Source organism: Oryza sativa, chromosome 9 (assembly GCF_034140825.1).
Source record: "Oryza sativa Japonica Group chromosome 9, ASM3414082v1".
Lineage (NCBI taxonomy): Eukaryota > Viridiplantae > Streptophyta > Magnoliopsida > Poales > Poaceae > Oryza > Oryza sativa.
Genome location: NC_089043.1, coordinates 22365361 through 22392144, shown reverse-complemented (window position 1 = coordinate 22392144; position 26784 = coordinate 22365361). Strand labels below are relative to the sequence as shown.

Sequence of the window (26784 nt, the reverse complement as noted above, 5' to 3'; positions counted from 1 at the left end):
TTGATCTTGAAGATACTACTAGTAGTACATTTTTAGTTTCTCGTTCTGTTGTTGGCAGTTAAGTAAACTAGAAGTAACAATTATGAAGTGGCTTCCCCAAAAAGAGACAAATATTATATTTCTTGTAGTAGTTTGCGTTTCTCAAATTATACAAGTCATGATGGATATGTCGTTACTTCAATCTGTAAATTTCGCCTACAATTTGTAGTTTGTACTTCAATGATGTGATCAACAAGGCAGGGGTTGAGGAAATTATTATCTTGGCCCTGGCTAGCTTGTCAATGCGAATTATTGATCGGCTGCCGATATTTTGGGTTGAGCAACAACTCGTATACATGGTACAGATCGCTCGCCTTGATACAGAGAGAAATTAAGTGCAAGTGTGTGACACGTCTCTCGTCATGCAAGATTTGGACTTATTCATCAGTCTCCACAATCGTGGACAGTAGGGCACTGCTAGATGACTGCTACGGGATCTCTTGGAAGCTAGTAGTAGCTCTCACCTCAACAACCGGCATTGACTTGGCAAGTCTCCCTGGGACCCTAATCAAGATTAGAGAGATGTTGAGCAGCGGTAGAGGAGGAGCTGACCGGTTGACCGGCCGGCTGAGGAAGTGAGAAGAGCTTAATTAGCTGACAGTTCTGCATCATTGGCGCACCAACAAAATAGTGTTTTGCCCTTTTGCTTTCTAAGTCGCTTCCAGCGTCGTCATCGTCGTCCAATTAGACAATAATAAAGTGATTTTCGGTTGTGATGATGCGGTCTATATATACCGGGATTGATCAACGTTGATAACTAATTAGTTAACTAATCGTCAATGTCACTAGCTTCTCAAATTTGCTGGGCCAGGGATACAGTCAGTTAGTGCATTCCTCTCATCTATTTAACACTCGGCCCAGCCCCAGGCCCCCAGCAGCATCACACGTACTCAGAATTCAGAAACACACAACCACCAAGAGAGAATTAACCAAATGACCAAGCTTCTCCACTCCGCCTGCCTTCTCATCTGCATTTCAGGCGCCATCGGGTTGGCCGCGGCTGCTGCCGGACACCCAGGCTGCCAGACGAGGTGCGGGGACGTCGACATCCCGTTCCCCTTCGGCATCGGCGATCACTGCGCGATTCACGAGGGTTTTCGGCTCGAGTGCGACAACGCCACGAAAGGCACCAGCAATCAGAAGCCTTTCTGGGGGGACTTCGAGGTGATCAAGATCTCCATGGAAGACGGCAAGGTCTGGGTGAAGGCGTACATGTCCAGGCAGTGCTACGACCAATCCACGGGCGGTATGTCATACAGCGACGCATCGGCGAATTTGAGTGGTTCATCTTTCTGGTTATCGGACACGGATAACAAAATTACCGTGATCGGATGCAAGACTCTCGCCTACATGACGACCGATTCTGTAAGTACTATTTCAGTATAATTTAGTAAATCTGATTTTCACAAAGTTGTAAAAATGAGTCACCCTTATTTTTATTTTACTTTTTTAGAAACTAGAAAAAAAATACCCGTGTGTTGCAACGGGTGAAAACTATTTTAATCATATTATTGTTAGATTTTTTTAAACAATATATGGGATTTTTATTTTGATAGTATTGATATCTAATTTGGAACTTTTATTAGAATGATGGCTATATCCTACGTTGCTATTTTTTATGCTTTAGCAAGAATTCTAAAGCAATTAGAAGTCCAACTCTCGTCCCAAGTTAATATGCGAGTTTTTTAAAAAGATTTTTATACGACTCTTTATGTACTTTTAAAAGTGAATGAACTTAGAGCATCACCAACAGTCTATCTATCTGATTTTCAAAACTGATTTGGAGGGATTTTAATAAAAAAAATAGCTCCAACAGATCCCCTACTCACCTACCCAAGTTTTGGAGTTCTCTTCTCCCGATTCCTCGCTCCGTTTATATGCGGATGCGTGTTCTCGCAAAAGTCGCTCCCAATCTCGCACTCCCGCATCTCTCCTCCCGTTCCCGCGTGTGGGAGATAGCGATCTTTTTGCGATGGAAGAAAAAATAGAATTTTTTGTTAGTAGTTTAACAAAAGGGTCCATTTTAAGTTTTAGGGATTTAATTTAGGCTATCTGTTAGAGGGAGGAGTTTTTTCACTTCCTATTTTCAGTTTAGGAAACCCAAAAACAATTTTTGGAGGGAAGATTATAGATAATCTGTTGGTGATGCTCTTAAAAACTGACTCAAATACGAACAATGCACCAAAATGTCAACAAAAATATTTTCAATTTTTATAATAGTAGAGATAGAGATTTATAGATGTCCATAAGGGGTGGACCAAGGTTTCTCATAAGACCTGGACCAGCTTATGGGCATGTTTGGGGGAGTTTCTAGCTGTTGCAGCTTCTCCTAGAATCAGAAGCTCCCCCCAAACAGTCCAGCTTTTGGTCCAGATTTTGAGAAGCTGTAGTTGTAGAATCTATAAAATGAACTAGAAGCCAGCTTGCTACCAACCAGCTGCTTCTCAGAATCTTAAGCTCCCAAAGCAGGCCCATGTCATCTTGGTCTAAGATTAGAGTTGAAATATTACGGTGTTTTGTTGGTCCGTCCCTGCGTCCATAGATTGATTGGGAATAGATATTATTATCCCATTTGCTTATGTTCTTTTCTCCAATAAAAGTTGGATAAACTTTTGGATACTCGTGGCATGTTTTTCAAATTGCTAAACGGTGCGTTTTGTGTGAAAATTTTCTATATGAAAGTTGTTCTAAAAATATAAGATTAATCTATTTTTCAAGTTTGTAATAATTAAAACTCAATTAATCACACGTTATTACCACCTGATTTTGCGTTAAACACTTAATCTTAATCTTTATCTTCATCTTCAGGAGATTCAAACACGCTAGTTGTGTCCCTAGTTGCAGTCGAATACTACACCTAAGTGCGTGAAGCATGATATTAAATAAATTTATAACATATGTAAGTTTATGATACTCCATATTTAATATTATTAGAACTTTTCAAGGAAAATCTACATATATTATTTCTTTTTCTCTTCTCTACTATTATAAAAATTGAAGATGTTTTTGTCGGTACTTTTGTACGTCATCCGTGTATGAGTCGGTTTTTAAGTTTATTCGCTTTTGGAAATATATATTTGTATTTGAGTCAGTTTTTAAGTTCGTTTACTTTTGGAAATACATAAGGAGTCGTATAAGAAATCTCTTTAAAAAAACTCGTATGTTATTTTGAGATGATTGGACTCTTAATTGCAGTTCATGGTTTCATAAAAAGCTATATATTCACGCGAATTCCCATAGTGAATTTTATCTTAACTAAACCGTATAACAATAATAAGATTAAAATAACCTTCACCCGTTGCAACACACGTGTATTTTTTCTAGTAAAATTAAACATTTGAGAAATTATTGATAATCAAAGTTTCGAAGGTCTGATCAGATCTCATCTTAGCTAAATGTCAAATATTTATAATAAGAGGAAAAGTAAAAATTAAGAACGATCCGGTTTTTCACATGCATTTCAATAATGTGCGGTTATTGCATCAATTGCCATTGTTGTTGTCTTCTACAGTCAACTATTAGCTATTAGGTTGGGTGGGATAAAATTTACAAACTTTGATATAAGTTTATAGAAAAATATATTTATAATATATACCAAATAAATACACTATTAAGACATATTTTTTATGGATTTAATAAAAACTAAATTGATGTTGTAGATGTGGTGCACTTTTCTTATGTTTAAAGTTAGAAAATTTTGACTTTGAATATAAAACTAAAACAACTTAGAATATGTAACAGGAACAGAGAGAGTAATTTGTTAATCATGAAAAAAAATATTTGTTGCTTTTTTTTAACGAACTGGTAAAGATGTGCCAATTTTATTGAATATAGAAGTAAAAGTTACAATTACAAGAATAAAAAAGAACTGTAAAAAAGGGCAAGGTCTAAGGAATTAAAAGCGCAAGGTGTAAAGAATTGTACAAATTTCATTGAATATTCGTTGCTTTTGATCTTCAACTAAATAGCTTTCTGCATCCATATGTAACAAATGCAGTATGTAATCGGGTGTTCGTCAGCATGCGACAACAAAGTGAACAAACTAACTCCCAAGAATGGTTCATGCTCTGGCGCTGGCTGCTGCCAGGCAAATGTTCCTAAGAGCATACAGTACTACCAGGGTTATTTCAACGAAGGCTACAACACCACTAAAATATGGATGAGCAGCCCTTGCAGCTACATGGCAGTGATGGAAACCGCAGCATTCAACTTTAGCACAAGTTACCTCACATCCAGCGTATTTTATGACACGTACAAGGGGGGAGTTCCGGTTGTCTACGACTGGGCCATAACATCAAAAACATGTACAGAATCTAGAAGAAACAAGACTTCCTACGCATGTATTAGTAACAACAGTCAGTGCATTGACAACCTGACGAATGCACAAGGTTACCGCTGCAAGTGCTCCAATGGATATGAAGGCAACCCGTACATAAAGGATGGTTGCAAAGGTACTGTGTTGCACCTTTAATTTTGTGTCTGCTGCTTATGTACACTTGTATGTAATGTGACAATTCTGACCCAATGTGGTGGTTCGATTTCAGATATTGATGAGTGCCTCAACAATGCTACTTACCCTTGCAAGGGGATATGCACCAACACGTTGGGGAATTTCACCTGCTCATGCTCCCCAGGAAGTTATATGATGAATGGAGATTGTATGCCAAAGAAGAAACTACGTTTTGACTCAGTGCCTGTGGTAGTAGGTGAGCTCCTATATTCTGTAAGAACTACTACCATGTCTATGGATCACCAGTTTAAATACTGCGTAGTGTGTAGTCATACCATACAATATGACAATCCAACACTTCTCCCTCTAAACAACACCAGAGCTTTTCTGAAATAAGTAATAATTAAAAAAAAAACTTGTTTGGCCAAATTTTGTGTAGTCGCGTTGGCCAACAAGACACAACTCTAGCACCTTTCTTCATTGCGACATTGCAGGGATAGCCTTAAATCTGCTCAGTATTGGTCCATAGAAAAAAAAATGTAATTGCTGGCTAGGTGATGGAATTTCATCCATATCATTTTCCAACAACGTGCAGGCGCAAGTATCATATCTGTTGTCCTGGTGATTACCATAATGTGTGCTTACTTGATCAAAGAGAGAAGAAAGCAACAGCTCATCAAACAACATTACTTCCGACAGCATGGTGGTCTGCTGTTATTTGAAGAGATGAAATCGCAATAAGGTGTTGCATTCAAAATCTTCTCACATGAAGAATTACAGGAAGCAACAAATAGGTTCAATGAACAACAGATTCTTGGGCAAGGAGGCCATGGAACTGTTTACAAGGGGCTTCTGAAGGGCAACATGGAAGTAGCTGTCAAAAGATGCATGACAATCAATGAGCATCAGAAGAAAGAATTTGGTAAAGAAATGCTAATTTTATCTCAAATCAACCACAAAAATATTGTCAAACTATTAGGTTGTTGTCTTGAAGTAGAGGTCCCTATGCTAGTATACGAGTTCATCCCGAACGGCACGCTTTTCGATCTCATCCATGGTAACCATGGTCAGCAGATCTCCCTGGCCACTCGTCTTCAGATTGCCCATGAGTCAGCTGAGGCACTTACTTATCTCCATTCATGTGCTTCACCACCAATCCTTCATGGTGACATCAAATCATCCAACATCCTCCTTGATAGAAACCTGATAGCAAAGGTTTCAGATTTTGGTGCTTCCATTCTAGCACCAACAGATGAGTCACAGTTTGTCACACTGGTTCAAGGAACTTGTGGATATCTTGACCCAGAGTACATGCAGTTGTGTCAATTAACAGATAAGAGTGACGTATATAGCTTCGGAGTTGTTCTCGTAGAGCTTCTCACATGCCAGAAAGCGTTCAACCTCAATGCACCTGAACATGAGAAAAGCCTATCGATGAGGTTTCTCAATGCAATGAAGAATAACAAGCTTGCAGATATATTAGATGACCAGATCAAGAATAGTGAGAATATGCCATTTCTCGAAGAGATTGCAGAGTTGGCAGCACAATGCTTGGAGATGTCTGGTGTGAATAGGCCATCAATGAAGCACATTGCAGATAATCTTGACAGGCTGAGAAAGGTTATGCAACATCCATGGGCAGAACAGAATTCAGAAGAGTTGGAGAGTTTGCTTGGAGAATCGTCCATGGTCAGCTCAAGGTATACCAGTACAGGAAATTTCAGCATAGAGAGAAAAGGTGTCATGGAGCTAGATTCAGGGAGGTAGTAGCTATACTTTTTTTTTCAAAATCTTGGTGGGCAATGTCAGTATTATCTACTTAAAATAATCATATCACAGATCTTATTACAGTAAATATGCAATATCATATTGTTGGCAAAATTACTTGCATTGTATGTAGGACAACAAAGTAATGTTGGCGGCTGCTCAAGGAATACCCTCAACAATCTTGGTGTTAGTGTCGAGAAGAATTGTCATTGATTATTGGTTATCACTATATTTCAAATCACATCTTAGTGGTCATAGAAACATGCATACTGCATGTACAGCTAGTCCATGAGTGCTTTTTTCAGCATTCCTTACATACAAGCATGCCTGGCTTGCTCACAATTGGTGACATTGCACTACACTTTGTGTGTTTATCGGTCCAGCACAACAAGGACGCACGCATATCATACAGCTAGTGCACATCGCGCACAGTGGCACACTGGCCCATCGGTATCAACCTCCCACTCTCCCAGCTTCTGAAATCTGAATTCTACGAACAGGACCGAGAAGTAGGTATAAATTTCAGACTTTCAGTAGCTACCTTCCAATTCCAGCTTTTCCAGGGATTTTCCCCAGGTTCTGCTTCTGCCAGCCCGTTCCCGTAGTCATCTAAACCACTTCACCACACCAAACTCTGCCTTGTCCAAGCTGTCTAAGCTACCCTGCTGTGCCGCTGCCCTGTTTACTCTGTCAACCGCCGAATGCCCCCACCCGTAAATCGATTCAGTGCGTCCCAGCTTTAGGCTTCTATTACCATAAGGTAAATCTAGAGATCAATGCTCACTACTCAGTATAAGAATCGAAATAGAGTTGTGACTTCAATAATAATAACCGCAGTCAACAAATTATCACATTCTAAAACAGAATATAAAACTAACACATTGAGAGGACGTGAGCTAGCACACCTCCATTCTACACTATAAAAGCTACTGGTATAAGCCAATAAGGCTATAATCAAACCAAAACACGCCAAAAATGTTAAAATGCGTAAGCAACGCATGATCTGAAGCAAGCGGCCGCACCTTGTAAGTAGTCCTCCAAGCCGGGTTCTCGGTGGTGAAGGGCTACCACGAGGGGTTCCCCTGCACCCATCACCGCTTCCTTCGGCTCCTTCGCCACAGGAGGGCGCTGGGGTTTGTGCTTCAAGATGTTCTCGCGCCCCTGCTTGAAGTGGCGGCGCTGCGTTCAGGACCTTTCATCTGGCCGGCTCCTGACAGTGCGCCCTCGCTTCCTGCCGCTTCCCATACCTTCCTCCCTCTCGCTCTCTCGCGCGGTCTGCTCCTGCTGCAGCTGTCGCCTTTCTCACTCCCGGTGATGGCGCGGATAGGGGTGGCGGCGGCGCGAAGGGAGGGGGGGAAAGGTTCATGGGGTTTCGGAGCGACGGCGACCGGAAAGCGATGAGGGCGGCTGGGCGAGAGGCGGAGGTCGTCGATGGTGGCACCGGTTGGGCTCAATGTGGGCCAGCCCACTCGTTGTAGAATTATAAGCTGCGATGGGCATTTAACTATGCAAAAGTACACTTTACGTCCCTTATCTTGTCGTCGAGTTTTCAAAAACACCCTGAACCACAAAAACCGGATGCAATGCATCCCTTAACTTATAAAACTAAAGCGCACGAGGTCTTAGGACGGTTTGGATGATGGTTTTGGCTAACGTGGTGCCTACGTAACTTGTTTGACTGGGTCTTTATCCCACGTGGCGTTGACGTGACAATTTAGTCTAGAAAAATAATAAAAACTATAGGGCCCACGTGTCAGTTACACCACAAAACAATTTTAAAAATGGTGGGGCCCATGTGAGCCCCACGTGTCATCCTCACACCTCCCCTCTTCTTTCTTTCCTCTCTCTTGCATACTCTTGGTCTTCTTCCTCCTCTTTCCCCCTCTCTAATCTCTTCCTCACCGTTCCCTCTACTGCTCCTCCACACTCCTGACATGCCCGAATGGTGGCGGTTAGCTTCTCCAGTTCTCCTCACCCCAGGCGACGACGTCGACTTCAAGCTCCACACCTGCTGCCACCATCGCTCGCTCGTTCACACAGGAATGACACTGGTGGTGTGTGAAAAATCGTGGCATGGGCGAGGACGCGTGAGAGGATGGGGAAGGAAGCAATCCTTGCCATTCCACCTCTTCCTCACTGGACAGAGGTCGACAGGGCCGTCAGGTCCACCGGGCTGGGACGGTGGTGTGTGCGCTCGACCTCAACATCGTTGTCAGCGAGATGACCCAACAGCAGCCACTGAGGGCCCAACACGTGTGGTAGCTTTCGGTAGAGCGCATGGAGGATGTCCCAGAGGGGAGACAGGCGGCCTCTGCCACATTCCTCGCTGACAAACAACTACAGTAGCGGGCCTCCTCGAAGGAGGCGGTCGATATCTGCCTCCTTCCTTACTGACAAATGATAGCGTCCGACCAGCTGCAAGATTTGGGCGTCGGCCAGCCGACAGCAGGGACGTGGGGAAGAGGAAAGGGCCGGCCGCCACCCTTCACCGGAACCGCTGCTCAAGCTCTGTGCCCCACTACCACCTCGTCAAGCTCCGGAGCTCGTCCATCGCTGGCCTGTCGACCTCCGGAGCTCCGAGAGGCTGAGACAGAGGTCCGTCGACCAGTCTACGACCTCCCGTCCTTTAGAGGGAGATAAGATGGGGGATAGAGAAGAGGAATATAGAGAAGAGAGTTGGTGACATGTGGGTCCACATATTTTTTTTAACCGACAACCCGCTGACATGTGGGGCTATCTTTTTTTCCCTTATGACTAATATATGGATCCCCTTGTTTATTTATTAAAAAATTCTGCCTATAATGCCATGCAAGCGCCACGTGGGATGAAGATCTACTCTAACTAGCCACGTAGGTGTCATATAAGCCAAAACCACCATCCAAACCGCCTTAGGACCTCGTGCGCACTAGTTTCGTAAGTTAGGGGATGCGTTGTATCCAACCGTACTCCGTACTCATCCCCGCAGCCCATCGTGTGACCCATCTTAAATTGCCTCAAACTTATTTTGGATGAGCCGGTAAGAATGCAACATTTTTCAGGTATGCATGTAAAAAATTCTAATACACAAACGTATTATAAAACTGTTTAATTATTTAATTGGTTGATAGTCATGGAAAATCAAAGATATATCACCATGTGGCATTCATATCAGGTATTTTGTAAAAAAAAATTGTAAGAATCTTTTTACATGTATCACTTTACTTTTCAGCAGTATCTCCGAAATGCAAAAGTCTACTCCTTGTAGTGGAAAAACTAATTCTGCACGACGCAGCCGAGCCAGGACGCCGAGAATTTCATGTACCGGCCGCGTTTTTCATTTTGACCATGTCGATCGAGCAGTACTCCGAAGTTGATACAGATTACGCAGAGGTGACAACATATGGCGCATTTAATTACCGCAACTAGGGTGAAAACGGTCAGAATCAGTAAATGACACTCGATCGACTAATAATTGATCATATTTATCATTTAAACTGGTAAGTATCAACATTAATACGATACAGAAAGAAATTAGTAAAATCAAAATTCATAAATAGCCAAAAATGGTACGATCGAAAACGGTACCCCTTATACAAATACGAAAACGATATTTAGTCGACCAGAAATTTCTGTGACCGTTTTCACCCCTAACCGCAACCACTGGATCAGCTTCATGCAATCTTCATTAACCGTACACCTGCCACTAGCCCTATGAATATTGGAGAAGGCCGAGACCGCTGCGAACTTGCGAGCCCCTATCATTTGTTAAGGTCTTGTTTGATTCAGTTTAAGATTATGATAATCTGAATTATTAGGAGTAAGCTGAAATAAACAGATAGCTAATTATGATAAATCATTATAATCTATAAGCCAGATTACTATAATAATCCACTCTAAAGGTGCTTTTTCTAGGGGCCTGTTCATTTTTATACCATTTTCAACCTTACCAAATTTTGGTAAAGTTGCCAAAAAAGTGGCTACATTTAGTTTGCTGCCGAATTTTGGTAACTATATAAGAAATCCTGCCAAAATTTTGGCAAGTTACCAAAATTTTGGTAAGGTTTTTTTTTTGCATCAAAGTGAACAGGCCCTAGATTATTGGGTGTCTAACAGCTAATAATACAGAGAATTAAACAGCTAACAGCTTAGCTTATTTTATGTTGGCTTATTATAATCCAGGTTATAGTAATCTGATTTAATAATCTAGATTATAATAATTTTAAGCTGAAATAGGACCTTAGAAACTATATAATCCCAGGAGCGTGCAACCATGACCCAGTCACGCCATCGCATTTAGGGCCTACTGGAGTACACTTTTGACTAACACAAAGGCTCTTTGTCAAACGAAGTTAATTAAAAACGTGAGGAGGTACATGTGAAAATAAAGTACTGCAAATCACATAACATATGTAATATCAATATGTAAATTAACTATCATCGGATAAAAAATGAACTTGTTTATGAATTATCCACGTTATCTTGAGTAAAACTTTACTAATGGTGATGTAAACAAATATCAGACACATCCATTTTTAAATTTTTAGGTTTACGATACATATTTTTCCCATAGGGCCATATACAAGTACTTAGCATTTTATTGGTCAAAGTCAGCCTATCCCAACGGTAACATCTATTTCCTTATATTAATTAGCAAAGGATCTCGTACAACCCTCACACTAATCAAGCTAGAAGTAGCAAAATCAGTAAGAGACAAGCTAAAAATATTATTCTTGTGTTAATTAAAAAAGATAAAATTATACCCGTCATCCATCAAATCTAGAGCGGAGATATTCCATTACAGAATACGTGGATTTATAGAATTAGAAATTAATAAATATCACTCTCAAATATAATATTTTCACGACTTAATAATTTAAAATTATAAAATAATAAAGTTGAATTTTACTGGGGCGTCAGTTATGTAAGCTTTATATATGATTTAATAAGGGTACATAGCGAAAACGATCCTTGATTTCTAGCATTCCGTATTAGATAATATATGCTGTGTCATACAGTTCAACGTATGCTCAACATATGCTGTGTCATCCTTGCAAGAAAAGTCAACATTTAAATGCCTATTATACCCTTACAGATACCATATTAAAAAATAGAAAAAGAAAGTAAAAAACAAACAGAAGGTGCCGTCAACCTTATTACTGTTTGTTTTCTCTCTCTCTTTTTTTTTTCCTTTCACTTTTTTAAGTATATCGTTTAAACGTTGACCTTACACATGCAAGTATAACATGGTATATATGCCCATACGGGTTTAAGTCAAAACTCTCTAGGTTTGACTAAATTTGTATAAAAAAATAATAATATCTACGATATCAAATTAGTTTCGTTAGATTTAACATTGAATATATTTTGATAATATGTTTGTTATGTATTAAAATGTTAATATATTTTTTATAAACTTGATTAAACTTAAAAAAGTTTAAATAAGAAAAAAAAATTAACGACTTATAATATGAAGCATAGGGAGTACGTAATAAAATTTAAAGTCTCATTTAGACAGGAACATACCCTATGCACACAAAAAGTCTTCTCCCTATTTCGGGCTCTTCACCTAGATCTGGCTGCACAACTCATCAAGGGTGCAGATGATGACAACGAAGGGATCAGGCTAATCTAATTGCTCACATGAAACATTCGTCGGTGACGGCGTTCACCTCCTCCTCTAGTGCTAGCTCCTCCTATTTCTAAGGGTGTGTCCGTGTGTGCCTGTGTTCGTTAGCCAAGGTAAGGGACGGTTATGGAGTACTGCAATGCTCTTGCAACTTGCTTTAAATTAAAAAGAAGTCCTGCATACAAGTATGTGTGAATATGTACTGTATTTGATTACTACTACTATTTCTGCTAGTTGCATTTACTGTATAAAATAATAATAATGCTTCTTCATCGTACACACATCCCCCTCCCTAAAAAAAATAGAGAAAACTTTACGGTATTCAGCCGCCCACGTCAACAAAATTACGTACTATACGCGATACCTGCGCTGTAGAATATCTCTCTCTTTTTTTTTTTTGAGAACTCCACTGTAGGCTATCTCTCTATATATTCTCTATATATATAGGCTAGCTGGAGCGCTGACCTCGCAAACAACGGGCACAACCAACAAAGATGAAGTTGCAGTATACACGGGCAGTTCTTGCCAGCCTTTTTTGTGTCTGTCTGTCGGCTGTCTGGGTGGCGGCAGCAACGGCCGATATACCGGCAGGGCAACGCCCCGGTTGCCCGGAGAGGTGTGGCGACGTCGAGATCCCGTTCCCGTTCGGCATCGGCAAGCACTGCGCGATGCAGACGAAGTATCCGTTTGATCTCGACTGCTTGGACGTGAATGGCACCAAGAAGCCTTTCTACAACAATAACGAGGTTACCAAGATTTCGGTGCAGGAGGGCAAGGCATGGATGAAGTTGGGCATATCCAGTCAGTGTTATGACCACGTGACAGGCCATATCCTGTACGACAGCAACGCAACGGCAGAATTCGGTGATTCACCTTTCTGGCTATCGACCGAAAACAAGATCATCGTCATCGGATGTCAAACTATGGCTTATATGGAGAGCAACGCTGTAAGTATATATATCTCTTAAGCTTATCATTTAGAGGCATTTTAATAAGCACACCATGTTAAGTATACAAACAGGGAATCGGCCGGGGACTAGGGGGGAAAAGAATTCCCGAAAACTGTCGCAAGGCCAATACCGTCGTTTATCTAGAATTTCACTTGGCAAGTGTATTCTTTTTTTTTCTCCCAGCCACATGCAAAATGTACATACTCTATCCGTTTTATATTATAAGCCGTTTAATTTTTTTTCTTAGTCAAACTACTTTAAATTTAACCAAATTTATAGAAAAATATTTTAACATTTTTAATACAAAACAAAAATATTATCAAAATATATTCAATGTTAAATTTAATGAAACTAATTTGGTGTTATATGTTATAAATGTTGCTAATTTTTTTAAAAAACTTGATCAAATCTAAATAACTTTAACTTTAGAAAAAGTCAAACGACTTATAATATAAAATGGAGGGAGTACTTATGAGATAGAAGAAGTATATATAGGAGGGAAGTTTTTGGATGGGCAGCAGTGATCCGATATGATTTTGCCAAAAACCGGTTTCTCCCAAGATTCTTGTCACTATCTACACGTTTTGATCATCTCTTTACTTTTTAAGACTCGTCTATTCCGTATTTCCGCTCACACTATGCTATCCACGCCACCCACGCCACCCAAAGTAATAGGGAATCTCATCCCCTTTGATTTGTGTTTGTCATGTTGTGTTGCGTTTTTGTTCCACCAACCTAGCAATCAAGTGGACTGTAATATGCTGCCACCCAATTTTAACTAGTCCTTAATTCGCGTAATGGCCTCCCATATGGATTTGAACATCTGACAATCCTCGAAAATGTGTTGTCTCAAGGCTTCTAAAACACAATTGGTAGAAATAGTTATTCAGCTAGCCACCCTCTGATTTGTAGTCTATCAGAGGTCTAAATTCTGTTCAGAAGGAGTAACCAAGAGAATAACTTGCATTTGGAGGGTTCCCAGATTTGCCTTGCCCCAGCTGATTGTATTTGGCTAGCAAATTGCGCTTGATATGCTAACTGCTAATTCTCAAAAAAAAAAAAAAGCTAACTGCGCACTGTGCTATTGATCCAGTGCCCGTCAGCTTCCAAATTAATGATGGTATATTGGATTCCTTCCGTTAATGCTGTGTTGTTTCTCCATAAGCAAAATCCCATACTTTGTAGAAGTCACTGACCAAGGCCCTCCAAATATTTCCATGAAGAAAAGAAAAACTGGCAAATCAACAAGAACATCTTTTGCGCTCAAGAGGGAGATGGATTCAAAAGGAGCATAAAGCTTCATCTATTCATCCTTCTTCTCACCACAAAAACTCAGCATATAAATCAAAAGAAAAACCATATCACAAAGACAATAGAACACATAATTTACAAATAAAGAAGCAAATTAACTCAACACGTACAACTCACACCTTTCCATGCACAACATTTCAAAGAAAAGTTAACAAGATCTCATACTTAGTACAAGCTTGAACACTTCTCAAGAAATGTAGTCTGAAAGTAAACCAGCCTATACAAATGCTCCTTTTTTCTCATCCAAGGTGCGACCCAGCCAGGGTAGGGGGTAAGGGCGTGTCACGCCCCGAACTAGTCCCGACCGGAACTAGCCCGTGACGCTCCAAATTAACCTGTTAATCGATACCAGTCCCAGGAAACAGTGCTGGTATCACAGGAAGACAGAATATCACAGCAACAGAGGTCTCTTTATTATAGAGTAGGAGTATAGTCATGTTGGGCTGCGGACAGATCCCGAGCTCACAACTGCATTACAAAAGGGAAGCGGAAGCCAAGACTTGGACCAAACATCACAGGCGCGACTTGGAAACTAGGCCGAAACCCTAAAACTCATCGTAGCCGGCTTGCTCCTGGAAGAACTCCTCGTCAGCGGGATCCGCTTCATCTTCTTCAGCAACTAGGGGGGATTATTTATATAGAGCAAGGGTGAGTACGGGAGTACTCAGCAAGCCATGGGAAATAAGTGTTTAATGTAGGCTTCAAAGAAAGGCTGTTGTTTTTGCAATTGATTTTATTTGAACTCTTTTCTGAAACAACTAAGTGAGTGCTTCTCAAACGACACGGATGAGACAGTGCGTCTCGTCCGGTCGGAGTATGTGCAATGTATCAGTCTTTTGAATTGATCAAGATTGGCACCCGGCCAACAGCTTTCAAACGGCCACCCGGGCCTGGCTGATCCCATCAGCCGCAGATTTTCCAAACATCAAACCCATCCCACAACAGCAAATTTCATAAGGCAGTAGTCAAACAAAACTACGCTAGGAATCACCTCACATCCGCCCATGACCGTGGGCACGGCTGTTCGAACAGTTTTAATAACCTCTGCAGAGGGGGTACACTTTACCCACACGACATTACTAACCCGGATCATCCAGCCCGTGCAGAACGGCCACGACTAGAGACCTTAAGGCTTTCATGACAAGGCATTTCGAAAGCCGACACAGGTTCACCATATGCCAACGAGAAGGGTCCCAGACCAACACCAGATTAGGTCCCAGACCATATTGTGCCAGGAAGCCCAGGGGTCCTCCCCGACACCACCCCGGCGAATCCACATGTCTCTTAGCATCATGGCTCTCCCGATAAGCTAGTTACTCAGCCAGGGGTGTCCCATTCCACCCATGTGGTCGTACTTGTCTTATGTTCGGATGAAATTCCAAGGAAACAGTCCTTAGGTGCAAGAGCGGGAAACCGTACACCCGGTACGTTCCCCGGTCCGCGGTTTTGGAAATTCATTTAGTTCGCAAGCACCGACCCAGGTGTCGGATTTTCCAAGTCTTTTGTAAAACGCAAGTTTTACCCAAGATGTTTCTCAGATTTTAAGTTTGAAGGCGACCGTCGATACCCGTGCAGAGTGCACGATTACCGAGGCGCAACTAGGTGGGTACAAGGGAACATGGTATAACAATTACAATGGAATGGTCAAATGCAACAAATTAGGTAGGTCCGCCAATCTGCCTTGCAGACGGGACAAGCAGATTAAGTGCGATCCTATCAATGCATAATATTTTTCAAGCAACATAATTAAGTTCAAATATAGGCTCAAGATGTTCAAAGGTGGCTTGCCTCGCTCGAGATCTTGAGCTTGATCCTCGAAATCCTCGCACTGCGGGTCTTCGGGCTCCGAAACTACACGCGAAACGGGACAGCTCAGCAAACGGCAAAAATAAAGCCCTATTATTGACCTCTAAGCGTGCCATTCGATAGATCTCGAGATTTGAGGAATTTTGGAAGTTGAACGGAGTCAAACGGACTTACGGTTGGGAAGATATTGAATTTCTAAGATTATTGGATTTTTGGTCTAAAGGAAAAGGATTTATTTAAATCCTTTTTGAAAAAGAAAAGAAGGAGGGAGGGAAATTAGACTTCCCTCGGGCGGCTAGGGCGCGGCCCGAGAGAAAGGGGCGGCTCGGCCGAGCTTAATGGGCCGGCCGGCCCAAGAAGGCGGCCCAAGGCGCGCGCGCGGGCGGGGAGGGGAGAGAGAGAGCCGGTGGGCCGGGTCCATCCCGCGTGGTCCCGGGTGGGACCCGCTTGTCAGCGACTCGGCTCACCGTGAGCGAGGTGCACGCGGGGCGTGCTAGGGTTTGGGGAGGGAGGCGCGGCGCATGCGCGCGTTTCGCGGAGGACGTGGTGCGACGGGCCCACGCGCAGCCTCACGGCTCGCGGTGGACCGCGCGCGCGAGGGGCGGAGGGAAGCGGCGGACCGGGGTCTGCTTGACCCGGTCGCGGCCGAGGTGGCGCCGACGTGGCGCCTACGTGGCTGCCACGCGAGCCGGCGGGAGGTAGACGACGACGCCGGCCGGAACGGACGGCGGACGACAGCGGCGAGCGGCGGAGCGAACCATGGCGATACAGGCGAAGGCGAGCACACCGGGATGTTGCACAGGACGAGGGGAGACGAGCCAATGGCTCGGATTCGCCGGGGGATGCTCGACGGCGGCGGATTGCGGCGGCGGCAACCGGCGGCGGGAGAAGGGGGAAACGGCGATGAGGTCACGAGGGGCCGATTCCCGGCGGCGAGAGCATCTACGCGGCTACGGGAACCCACCCCTTGCGCCGGATTAGGAGGAATCGCATCGAGGGAGGCCGGCGACGAGTGGCGCTTCTGAGCTCGGGCGGTGAGCACACGGCGAGCGACGGCAGCAGTCGGGGCGGCGCCGGCTAGCTACGGGGAGGCTACACATGCTACTACCGAAAACTAAGGGGAAGAGATGGATTGAGGAGGGAGAACGGGGAGATTCACTACCGTGCGGACGGGGCGCAGTGACGATGGGCCGACGGCACGGGAGCGATCTCTCCGGCCTCGGGCCGGGGGAGAGGAAGAAGACGAGCGCCCGGAGTCCCCTTCCTCGTCCTAACGCGCACCGGCTCCTCCAGCACACGCGACGGCGGCGGCCGGCGGGAGAGACAGCAATGGCGCGGGCGAGAAACGGGGAAGATTGGGAGGGGAAAGAGGAAGGGAGGCGCTTTTGTTTATAGGGCGGCGATGTCGGTTTGGAAACCGACCTTGGGCGGTCAAGGGAGGGAGCTCGCGCTTGGCGGTCGCGGCCAAAGCGGCGACGGGGGGGGGGGGGGGGGGACGGTTGACGCCGGCGGGAGGGAAAAGGGAAAAAGGGGGAGAGAACCCTTGCCTCCTTGCCACTTTGGGAAAAAGGAGGAGGGAGAGGGGGCGACGCGGCAGAGGGGGGGAGCTCTGCCTCCGTCCCTTGGAGGCACGCGCGGGGAGAGGCGGGGCCGAGTCGATGACGACGGCGATGACGGCGGGGCGGTTTGGAGTGGAGCGGCGACACGGGCGGCAGACGCGGGGCAGGCGCGGCAGGCGCTGACGGCGGCGGCGACTGGCCGGTCGGCCACCAAGGCGCGCGCGCGCGCGGGCGGCGCGGCGATTTGGGCGGCATCGGCGGGAACGGCAGCGAGAGCGGGAGGGAGGGCTCGGCGCGGCTCACGGCAGAGCGGGCAGAGAGAGAGAGAGAGAGAGCCGGGGAGGGAGGGGGAGATGGGCCTAGAGGGATTCGGCCCATCGAACCCGAGGGAGGCAAAATAGACTTTTGCGGAGGAATTTGATTTGGGAAGGATTTGGATTCGGGATTGAACTTGACGATAGATCGGGGATTTGAGATCTGAGATGGCACGGACACTAGACAACAAGCAAAGAAACGGATTTCGCAAATAGGATTTTTAAGAGATAGTTTTCCCGCTAGGCGCCACGACGGAACGGGCGCTACAGGGCGCAAGCGGAGAGGCAGCCTTAAGCCTAAAAAAAATAATTTAGGGACCCTGCCCCATAATATACATCAGTATAAATATTAGTTATGGTCCAATAAAAATTAGGAGCTACTGTACAGTATACACTACAGTTTTTTTAATAAAAGACTTTTAAATATAATGTAGTATAATTTGAGATTATATTGTAATTATAATATGATTATAGTGTAACTTATATGTAGTTGAATAAAACGTTCATGCAACCGGTTGGCTAGCAGCACGACATCCACCTCACATGTTGCATGTTCAACTTGTACGTATTGCACAGATTTTTTTTCCCCTCTCCGCATGAATATCAAGGTGATCTGACAATCATAAATCTGAAGGTTTTGGTTGAAAAATTGTCGAACATTTTTAATTTAATTATCAATTCCGGTAAAAATCATAGTAAGGTATTCTTGCTCAAATCCTAGAAGGTGTAGCCATCTAGTATTTTTTTTCTTCTGCGCATGTTCCCCAGCTAATTCAGGGGACGTTGTGTTTGTGTCCGTGGCGGTGCATACCACATGTGTCTCGCTGCCCGGGGCAAATCTAATGTGGATTAAGCCCCCCCCCCCCCCCGCCCCAATTTCCCACCCTGTTGGATCCCTATGGGGAGGAGAGAAGGGGAGGAAGAAGATCAACCCCCCTCCAAAACCTAACTAGACCCACCATAATGATTTCATTGCCATTTTTTAATATTAAAAAAAAGCATGCTGCTTTTATAATAAATAAAATATGCTTCTCTAGCTTAATTTAGTCTTGTCCATTGACCAAACGTCGCCTCAAGTCACCTGCACGTCAAGGGACCAAACAAACCATTTCCGTGCATAGATGACCGACTCTATAGTAGTGATATGAGTCACTATGTGCAACTAGTGAGGTTGCCAATGCGCATTCAACCATCAAGATTGTCAATATTGCTCCCTCCAAAAAAAGATCGTCAAAGTAGTATGTTTTCACAACAAGAAAAAAAAACAGATACACACTACCATATAAGTGTTTATTCTTTTTTTAATAAAGAAAACAGTGGCAGAGTTCACTACTTCTTGGTCTAATAATACATATGCAAATTCCACAGTACGTAATTGGTTGCTTCTCGACATGTAATGGTTCAACACCTGTGAATGGATCTTGCTCCGGCGGTGGCTGTTGCCAGATGGATGTTCCAGGACACATATATAGTTATGATGGTTATTTTGACGAAGATTACAATGATAGCAAAATATGGAGGAGCAGCCCTTGCAGCTACATGGCGGTGATGGAGGATAAGGCCTTCCAATTTAGCACCACTTACCTCAACTCCACGGTATTCAACGACACGTACAAAGAGGGAGTTCCAGTTGTGTTGGACTGGGTCATAACATTGGATACATGTGAGAAGGCTAAAAGCAAAACCACTTCCTACGCTTGTGTTAGTACAAACAGCATCTGCAATGATGATCCGAGTGGAGGTTACCGTTGTAATTGTTCACATGGATATGAAGGAAACCCGTATATTAAAGATGGTTGTGAAGGTACCATAGTTACTTTTTCGTTATTCTTCTTCCTTGATATGACAATTTCAATCAAACTTGCAATGGTTGCTTGATTTCAGATATCAATGAGTGCCTCGACAATGTTACTTATCCTTGTCCGGGGATATGCAATAATACAATGGGGAGTTTCACTTGCTCATGCCACCAAGGAAACTATATGGAGAATGGCACTTGCATACCAAATCGGAAGTCCGGTTTTCTTGCACTTCCTATAGTAGGTTGGTTCCCCTCTTCCGTAATCACTAGAACTAATGATAACGCCAACCATTTGTGCACACCAATATGAGAATTGTTAATATATAAATTTTGCATGCCTTACTAGTCATTACACATGGCTAGCTCATGGATCTTCCATAATTCCATATCTTAGGCCAATCCCAACCCAACACACTAGACATAGTTTCCATAAACTCCACATCATAAAAAAAACTAGTACAAGACACTGCTCTTTCAATGCAAACACCATTGTTTCATACTTAGATTTAATGCTACTTATCTCATATGATGTCTTGGATGTTGTGTAAAAACCATGCATGTCTCATGCAAGACCTGGTTTCCTTTTCTTTCCTCATTTATTCACTTGCCACATCATCTTTCATCCTAGGTGGTAGCTTATTTAATGCTATAGACACCATTCTAGTCATTGGGTTGGGACTGGCCTTACTAGTCATTCACACAAGCTTTTATGATTGTGTAGGCACAAGTGTTGGACTTGTCATCCTAGTGATCACCATAACTTGTGCATGCTTAATTCATGATAGAAGAAAGCTACAGCACATCAAAAATCAATACTTTCGACGGCATGGTGGCCTGCTACTATATGAAGAGATGAAATCTAAACAAGGTCTTGCATTCAAAATCTTCTCGGAAGAAGAATTGCAACAGGCGACAAACAAATTTGATGAACATCAAGTTCTAGGCCAAGGAGGCAATGGAATTGTTTACAAGGGACATCTTAAGGACAACTTGGAAGTAGCAGTAAAAAGATGCATGACAATTGATGAGCAAAAGAAAAAAGAGTTTGGCAAAGAAATGCTAATTTTATCCCAAATCAACCACAAAAACATTGTTAAACTATTAGGTTGTTGCCTTGAAGTGGAGGTCCCTATATTGGTCTATGAATTCATCCCAAATGACACACTTTACCATCTCATCCATGGAAACTATAATGGTTGGCACATCCCTCTGGTTACTCGCCTACGGATTGCCCATGAGTCTGCTGAGGCACTTGCCTACCTCCACTCTTGTGCTTCCCCACCAATCCTCCATGGTGACGTCAAGTCGTCGAACATCCTCCTTGATAGCAACCTCTCAGCAAAAGTTTCAGATTTTGGTGCATCTATCCTAGCTCCAACAGATGAGACGCAATTTGTCACACTAGTTCAAGGAACTTGTGGATACCTTGACCCAGAGTACATGCAAACGTGCCAATTAACAGATAAGAGTGATGTATATAGCTTTGGAGTTGTTCTTCTAGAACTTCTTACACGCAAGAAGCCGTTCAATCTTGATGCGCTTGAAAATGAGAAATGCCTGTCTATGAGGTTTCTCTCTGCAATGAAGGAGAATAAGCTCAGTGATCTATTGGATGATCAAATCAAGAATAATGAGAATATGGGGTTTCTTGAAGAGATTGCCGAGTTAGCAAGACAATGCTTGGAGATGTCCGGTGTAGATAGGCCATCAATGAAGGAAGTAAGAGATAAGCTTGATAGGCTGAGGAAAGTCATCGAGCATCCATGGACACACGATAACCCAGAAGAATTGGAGAGCTTGCTTGGTGAGTCATCATGTGTGGTCATCTCAGAGGTTGAGAGTACAGGAAATTTTAGCATTGAAAGGAAAGTTGTCAAGGGTTTGGAATCAGGGCGTTAAGCAGTACTCTCTCTGGTATAGCTTATGTCCAATCCTATTGTGATTTATCATAGATTCCTTGTAGAGCCAAGGAACTCTTACTCATCTATGTCAATTATTTGTGTAAAGTTGAGATCTTGTGAAGGCAAGGTAATTGTATCTGTTAGAATATCCTCCTGGTATCACTACTCTTGGTAGATTGGGATTCAAAACATGTATTAACTTTAAGACAGATCATTCATCTCTCTTGTAGATGAAAAGGAAAGTTATACAATAGAGTGTCAAATTTAAGAAATTCTTGCCAAAGGTAATAGAAGGGATTGCATATTTGTGTTGGAACAAATGAGTAATTCTTTACATGAGTATAAGAGTGAATAGAATGTGTGCAAAATTATTTGTTGTATGAAAAAAAATTGGTGAAGTTTCTCTAATAAAAGAACTTTTAGTCTTATCAATAATTAACCGCTCTCTCTAGCTACAAAGATGAATTATGGCTTTTCTATATTTATTTCTTTTAGATAATATGCTTCTCCTATTGATGAACAACTAATTTCTCATTGATTCTTTGTGTATTAACAAAACAATTAAATAATGCATCCTATCATTTTTCTAAAGAACTATAGGCTATGGTTTTTTAAACGCTTTGATAACACCTTGGGGACATTTATAGATATCACTATATCTTTAATTGGATAGGCAACATCGCAATTTCAGAAATCATTGGCTCATGAGGTAGATAGAAAACTCACCACAAGGAAGGAAAGAAACTTAAATAATTCTAAGTTATACCTTTGAACGGAAAAGAGGATCAATAATAAAAGGAAATTAACAAGATAAGAAGCCTAACAATGATTTGTCTATGTATGTATGCACATTTTTCTCTAGTCTATTATAGTTATTAATGCATTGATCATAAACGAATATCTTGTTCTTGGAAGCAAAACAGTTTAACACGTGGCGAACACTGGAGGGGTCAAAAAAAATTGAAAAATCCCCAAAACGCAGGAATCTGACCGAAGACTACTAGGTAAGTATTTGCATTGGTAGAATGAATTGTAGATTGTATAGTTTATATAATTGTATTGGTTGTTTTGGTCTAGTATCTGAAGTTCTGAACTGAAAACGGCCAGAAAATGTGAAGGGTGGAATAACATAGTCTGTGCTTAGAATTTCAGAGTTAAATTATTTATAACCATGCCTACATATCTTTTACAAGTTTATCCAGTCGGTAATTGTTGTGCCAACTTCTTGCTCTTTTTTAACTGCTTACTTGCCACATACTCCGTCCGTCTCATAAAAATCAACCTAATACTGGATGTAATAGATTCGTAGTACTATGATATATCACATCCAGTCCTAGATCTTTTTCGTGGGACGGAGGGATAATAGCATTCCAAAGAAAGAGAAACGGATGCTTCTATGGTTGTTTTTCCTCCTGAGTGACAAGACGGGTTGTTTGGGCAGCCATGCACGCGAATGAAGCAACCTTCAAATTCCTCTTTAATTTCTACCACTACAGAACAAAAAGGATTTCAAGATCAAATCTGGTACTCTCTCCGTGTCACGGACTCGCGTTGGGCTAGACATCCATGGTGGATTGTGGCCTGTTAGGCCCAATATGCTACATCAAGTAATTACTACAAAAAGGAACCAGGCACAATGGGAAGGGGATCAAAGAATATAAGAACTGAAGCCTATTGCCTGGCTGTTCCCTCCCTCTTGCTTCTTCCCAAATCCTACTCTATTTCCTCTGATTTCCTGATCTCCTTTCTACCAACCCAATCTCCTGCTATTCCTTGTCTAAACTCTTCTTTCTCTCTGTTTTGTATATGAATATTTCAGTGGTTTGATGCTGGTTTTGCTTGTGCTTACTTGAGGTGCTTACTTGAGGTTGGCTTGATCTGTCAAAATTGATGTTGGAACGTAACACACCGTCCCGATATAAATACAGTTGTAAGTTTCCGTATTTAATATTTGACTGTTATTCTTATTTAAAAAAATTGTGATTAGTATTTTTATTGTTATTAGATGATAAAACATGAATAATACTTTATGTGTGACTATTTTTTTATAATTTTTTTTAAATAAGACGTATGTCAAATGTTAAATAAGAAAACTCACATCCGCACTTAACTATATTTAGATGCAGCCATGCAGGTAGTACATTTTTTTTGCCGTACTGCTCCCCTCAGGCAAGAGCATTGAAATGTACAATGTGTCAACAATTCGTTAGTCCCCTCAGGCTGTGTTCTTCTCCCTGTTTTTTCAACCCACATCTCTCGTTTTCCGCATGTATATTTTTCAAACTGCTAAACGGTGTGATTTATAAAAAATTTTCTATATGAAAGATGTTTTAAAAAATCATATTAATCTATTTTTTTAAAAAAAATAGTTAGTTAGCACTTAATTAATCATGCAATAATACGAATTTTATTTTGCGTGCTAGGAAACCCCTACTCCTGAACACAGCCTAAAACAGAGTAGGATATGCTGAGTATTGAACGTGCCCAGGTGCGCTACTTCTATACACGATGTCGTGAAGGCAAATAGCTGAAGCCTAAATGCATGAATGGCCGCCACCACCACCGCCAACCATGATGACGCAGCTAGTGGCGGAGCTAGAAATTTAACCCTTTAAAATCGGTTACTACTAGTTTGTATTTAAATGGAGTCATTTCTATAATTTTTTGAATTTGTACATGAAAGTTAAAATTTGTAGGCAGCGGCGGCGCCGGCGCCCGGCCATCACGCGCAATTGCCTGGGCACCATGCGTACAGCAACACACTGCTCCAATGCATATGCAGCGTATTACTCGTTAACCATATACTTAGGCCATGTTTAATTCAGCTTAGGATTATTTTAATCTGGATTATTAGGAGTAAGCTGAAACAAATAGATAGCTTATTATGATATACTTCCTCCGTTTCACAGTGTAAGTCATTCTAGCATTTCCCACATTCATATTGATGTTAATGAATCTATATAGATATATATGTCTAGATTCATTAATATCAATATGAATTTGGAAAATGATAGAATGACTTACATTGTGAAACGGAGGGAGTATTATTATAATCTATAAGCCAGATTACTATAATCTGGTGAGCCACTCTAAAGGTGCTTTTCTTAGATTATTGGGTGGCAAACAACTAACAAACAGATAATAATTTAGAGAAACAAACAGCTAGCAGCTTATTCTATGTCGGCTTATTATAATTCAGCTTATAGTAATCTAGTTCTATAATCTAGATTATAATAATCTTAAGCTGAAACAAACATAATCACTTTGTCTCGTAAGTTCTAATGAAGATTAATTAGATGAATAATCAGATTATCAGAAAACGAGATAGCAAGGACCAAACCATCAAGCTGTAGTTATAAAGGCCAAAGCAATACAACCTACTAGCACCGATGTTCAAGATGACACTAGCTTTAAAATCTAAATTATCAGCGATAATATTAATCTTGTCTAGGCTTCAAAAAAATTTAAAGATCTGCCACCGTTTGTAGGGATGTTTTTCAAAAACGACCCCACAGATTGTGCATGGATCCGACACGCAGCCAAACGTTTAGCGTGTGTCAAGCAGAATAGGGGATTCAAGGAGATACAATTGCAGGATTACCGTGCTTTGGTAGGGAAATTGGAAGCAAAAGCGGCTGGAGGGCGCTGGGGGATTGTGCTTCCAGAGGACCTCGCGCCCCTGCTTGAAGTGGCGGCGCTGCGTGCGCCCGCGCTTTACTGCCTCCTCGCATGGTCCCTTCCTCCCTCTCACTCTCTCGCACGGGCTGCTCCTGCCGCCGCCTCGGTCACTCTCTCTCCCGGCGGCGGCGCGGACGAGGCCGGCATTGGCGTGAGGGGAGGAGTTCTCTTGGGTTTAGGAACGGCGACGAGTGATGTGGGTGGTGGCCCAGGTGGGAGTGGCGCTAGTTGGGCTGGAATCGAGACGCTAGGTAAGGAAAAAGTATACTTGGACTCCCTTAACTATCGTCCGAGTATGATTCACAACCTCCAACCACAAAACTAGGTATATCGACTCTTCCAAGTATCAAAACCGGTGCAAACAATGTCTCTTGGTGGTTTTGGAGATGGTTTTGGCTGACGTAGCGCCCACGTGGCAGTCTTGACTGAGTCTTTATCCTACGTGGCGCTTACGTGGCATCAAAATAAAAATAAAAATAAAAAAATATGTGGGACCCATATGTCATTCACACACACACACAAAAAGTGGGACCCACATGTCATCCTCCCTCTCTCTCCCTTATCTCTCTCTCCCTCCCTTATCTCTCTCTCCCTCAAGAGCGACGGCGGTGGCGATGGCCGATGGGAACGAGGCGGAGGGGAGCGGTGGCGGTGGGAAGCGGCGGCGGCGGCGGTCGCGGTGGCGGTGGGGATGAGGCTCGCCGCCTCGAGAACTCCATCCGCCTGCTCTCCCCGACGCTCGTCCACGCGCGTCATCTCTGGGGCCGCCGCCGCTGGCCGCGTCGACCTCGTCTTCTAGTTCTTCCGCTTCGCCTACCGCCGCGCCGGCTTCAACCCCGAGCCGTCCACCTTCGCCCTCCTCATCCCGATCGTCGCCTCCCACCGCATGCTCAACCACGCCCGCTGCCTCCTCCTCGACACCATGCCCTCCTTCTCCATTGCCCCCGAGGAGGCCACCGTCGCCACCCTTATCGCCGCCTACGGCAAGGCCAACATCCCGCAAGAATCCGTTAAGCTCTTCCGATGCCCCCACCGCCACCGCCGCTTCCAACCGCCGCCACCGCCGCTCCAGCCAAGAGAAAGGCCGGGGGAGAGAGAGAGAGATAAGGGAGAGAGAGGGGAGGAAGAAGGAAAGGAGAGGGAGGATGACATGTGGGTCCCACAATACTTTTCTTTTGTGTGAATGATATATGGCTCCCACATATTTTTTTGATTTTGTTTTTATTCTAATACCACGTAAGCACCACGTAGGACAAAAACTCGGTCAAGACTGCCATGTGGGCGTCACGTCAGCAAAAACCACCTCTAAAACCACCGTGGGACATTGTTTGCACCGGTTTTGATAATTGGCGGAGTCAATATACCCGGTTTTGTGGTTGGAGGTCATGAATCATACTCGAGCGATAGTTAAGGGAGTCAAAGTATACTTTTTCCGTAGACTAATTTTCTATGGGAATAAGTTCATATGAGGTCCCTTAACTTGTCAACGAATCTGATTTTCATTCTTCAACCGGAAAACCAGATACAACGGGTCTCTCAACTGTCAAAACCAGCACAAAATAAGACCCAAGACGATTTGGATGGCAGTTTCAGCTGACGTGGC

At 43.0% G+C, this 26784-nt stretch overlaps 3 protein-coding genes and 2 long non-coding RNA genes across 6 annotated transcripts; 3 read left to right on the top strand and 2 right to left on the bottom strand.

Moving 5' to 3' along the window:
• The first annotated feature begins 877 nt into the window (after positions 1 to 877).
• On the top strand, positions 878 to 6373 carry LOC9272352 (wall-associated receptor kinase 2-like). The gene is made up of 4 exons (XM_066304369.1): positions 878 to 1404; positions 4037 to 4490; positions 4584 to 4745; positions 5085 to 6373. Exons 1-4 carry the CDS (start codon positions 973 to 975, stop codon positions 5228 to 5230), a joined length of 1194 nt encoding a protein of 397 aa, XP_066160466.1. The 5' UTR covers positions 878 to 972; the 3' UTR covers positions 5231 to 6373.
• On the top strand, positions 5354 to 6373 carry LOC136351188 (putative wall-associated receptor kinase-like 16). Its single transcript, XM_066304370.1, has one exon. The coding sequence runs from the start codon at positions 5354 to 5356 to the stop codon at positions 6254 to 6256; it is 903 nt and encodes a 300-aa protein (XP_066160467.1). The 3' UTR covers positions 6257 to 6373.
• Positions 6374 to 6443: 70 nt separating this feature from the next.
• LOC107282082 (uncharacterized) lies at positions 6444 to 7661 on the bottom strand. Its single transcript, XR_001548574.3, has 2 exons — positions 7279 to 7661; positions 6444 to 7022 (listed from the first exon to the last, which is right to left on the bottom strand). It is a non-coding gene; the product is annotated as an uncharacterized lncRNA (long non-coding RNA).
• A 4694-nt stretch (positions 7662 to 12355) lies between these two features.
• Positions 12356 to 21773, top strand: LOC4347341 (putative wall-associated receptor kinase-like 16). The gene is made up of 4 exons (XM_015755470.3): positions 12356 to 12808; positions 19170 to 19605; positions 19686 to 19844; positions 20324 to 21773. The coding sequence occupies exons 1-4, from the start codon at positions 12356 to 12358 to the stop codon at positions 21499 to 21501; spliced, it is 2226 nt and encodes a 741-aa protein (XP_015610956.1). The 3' UTR covers positions 21502 to 21773.
• On the bottom strand, positions 19071 to 25348 carry LOC112936362 (uncharacterized). Of its 2 annotated transcripts, none has more exons than XR_003238453.2 (2): positions 25105 to 25348; positions 19071 to 19441 (listed from the first exon to the last, which is right to left on the bottom strand). It is a non-coding gene; the product is annotated as an uncharacterized lncRNA (long non-coding RNA). The 2 variants fall into 2 exon arrangements; XR_010734852.1 differs by lacking the exon at positions 19071 to 19441 and adding an exon at positions 20524 to 21178.
• Between the last annotated feature and the right edge of the window lie 1436 nt (positions 25349 to 26784).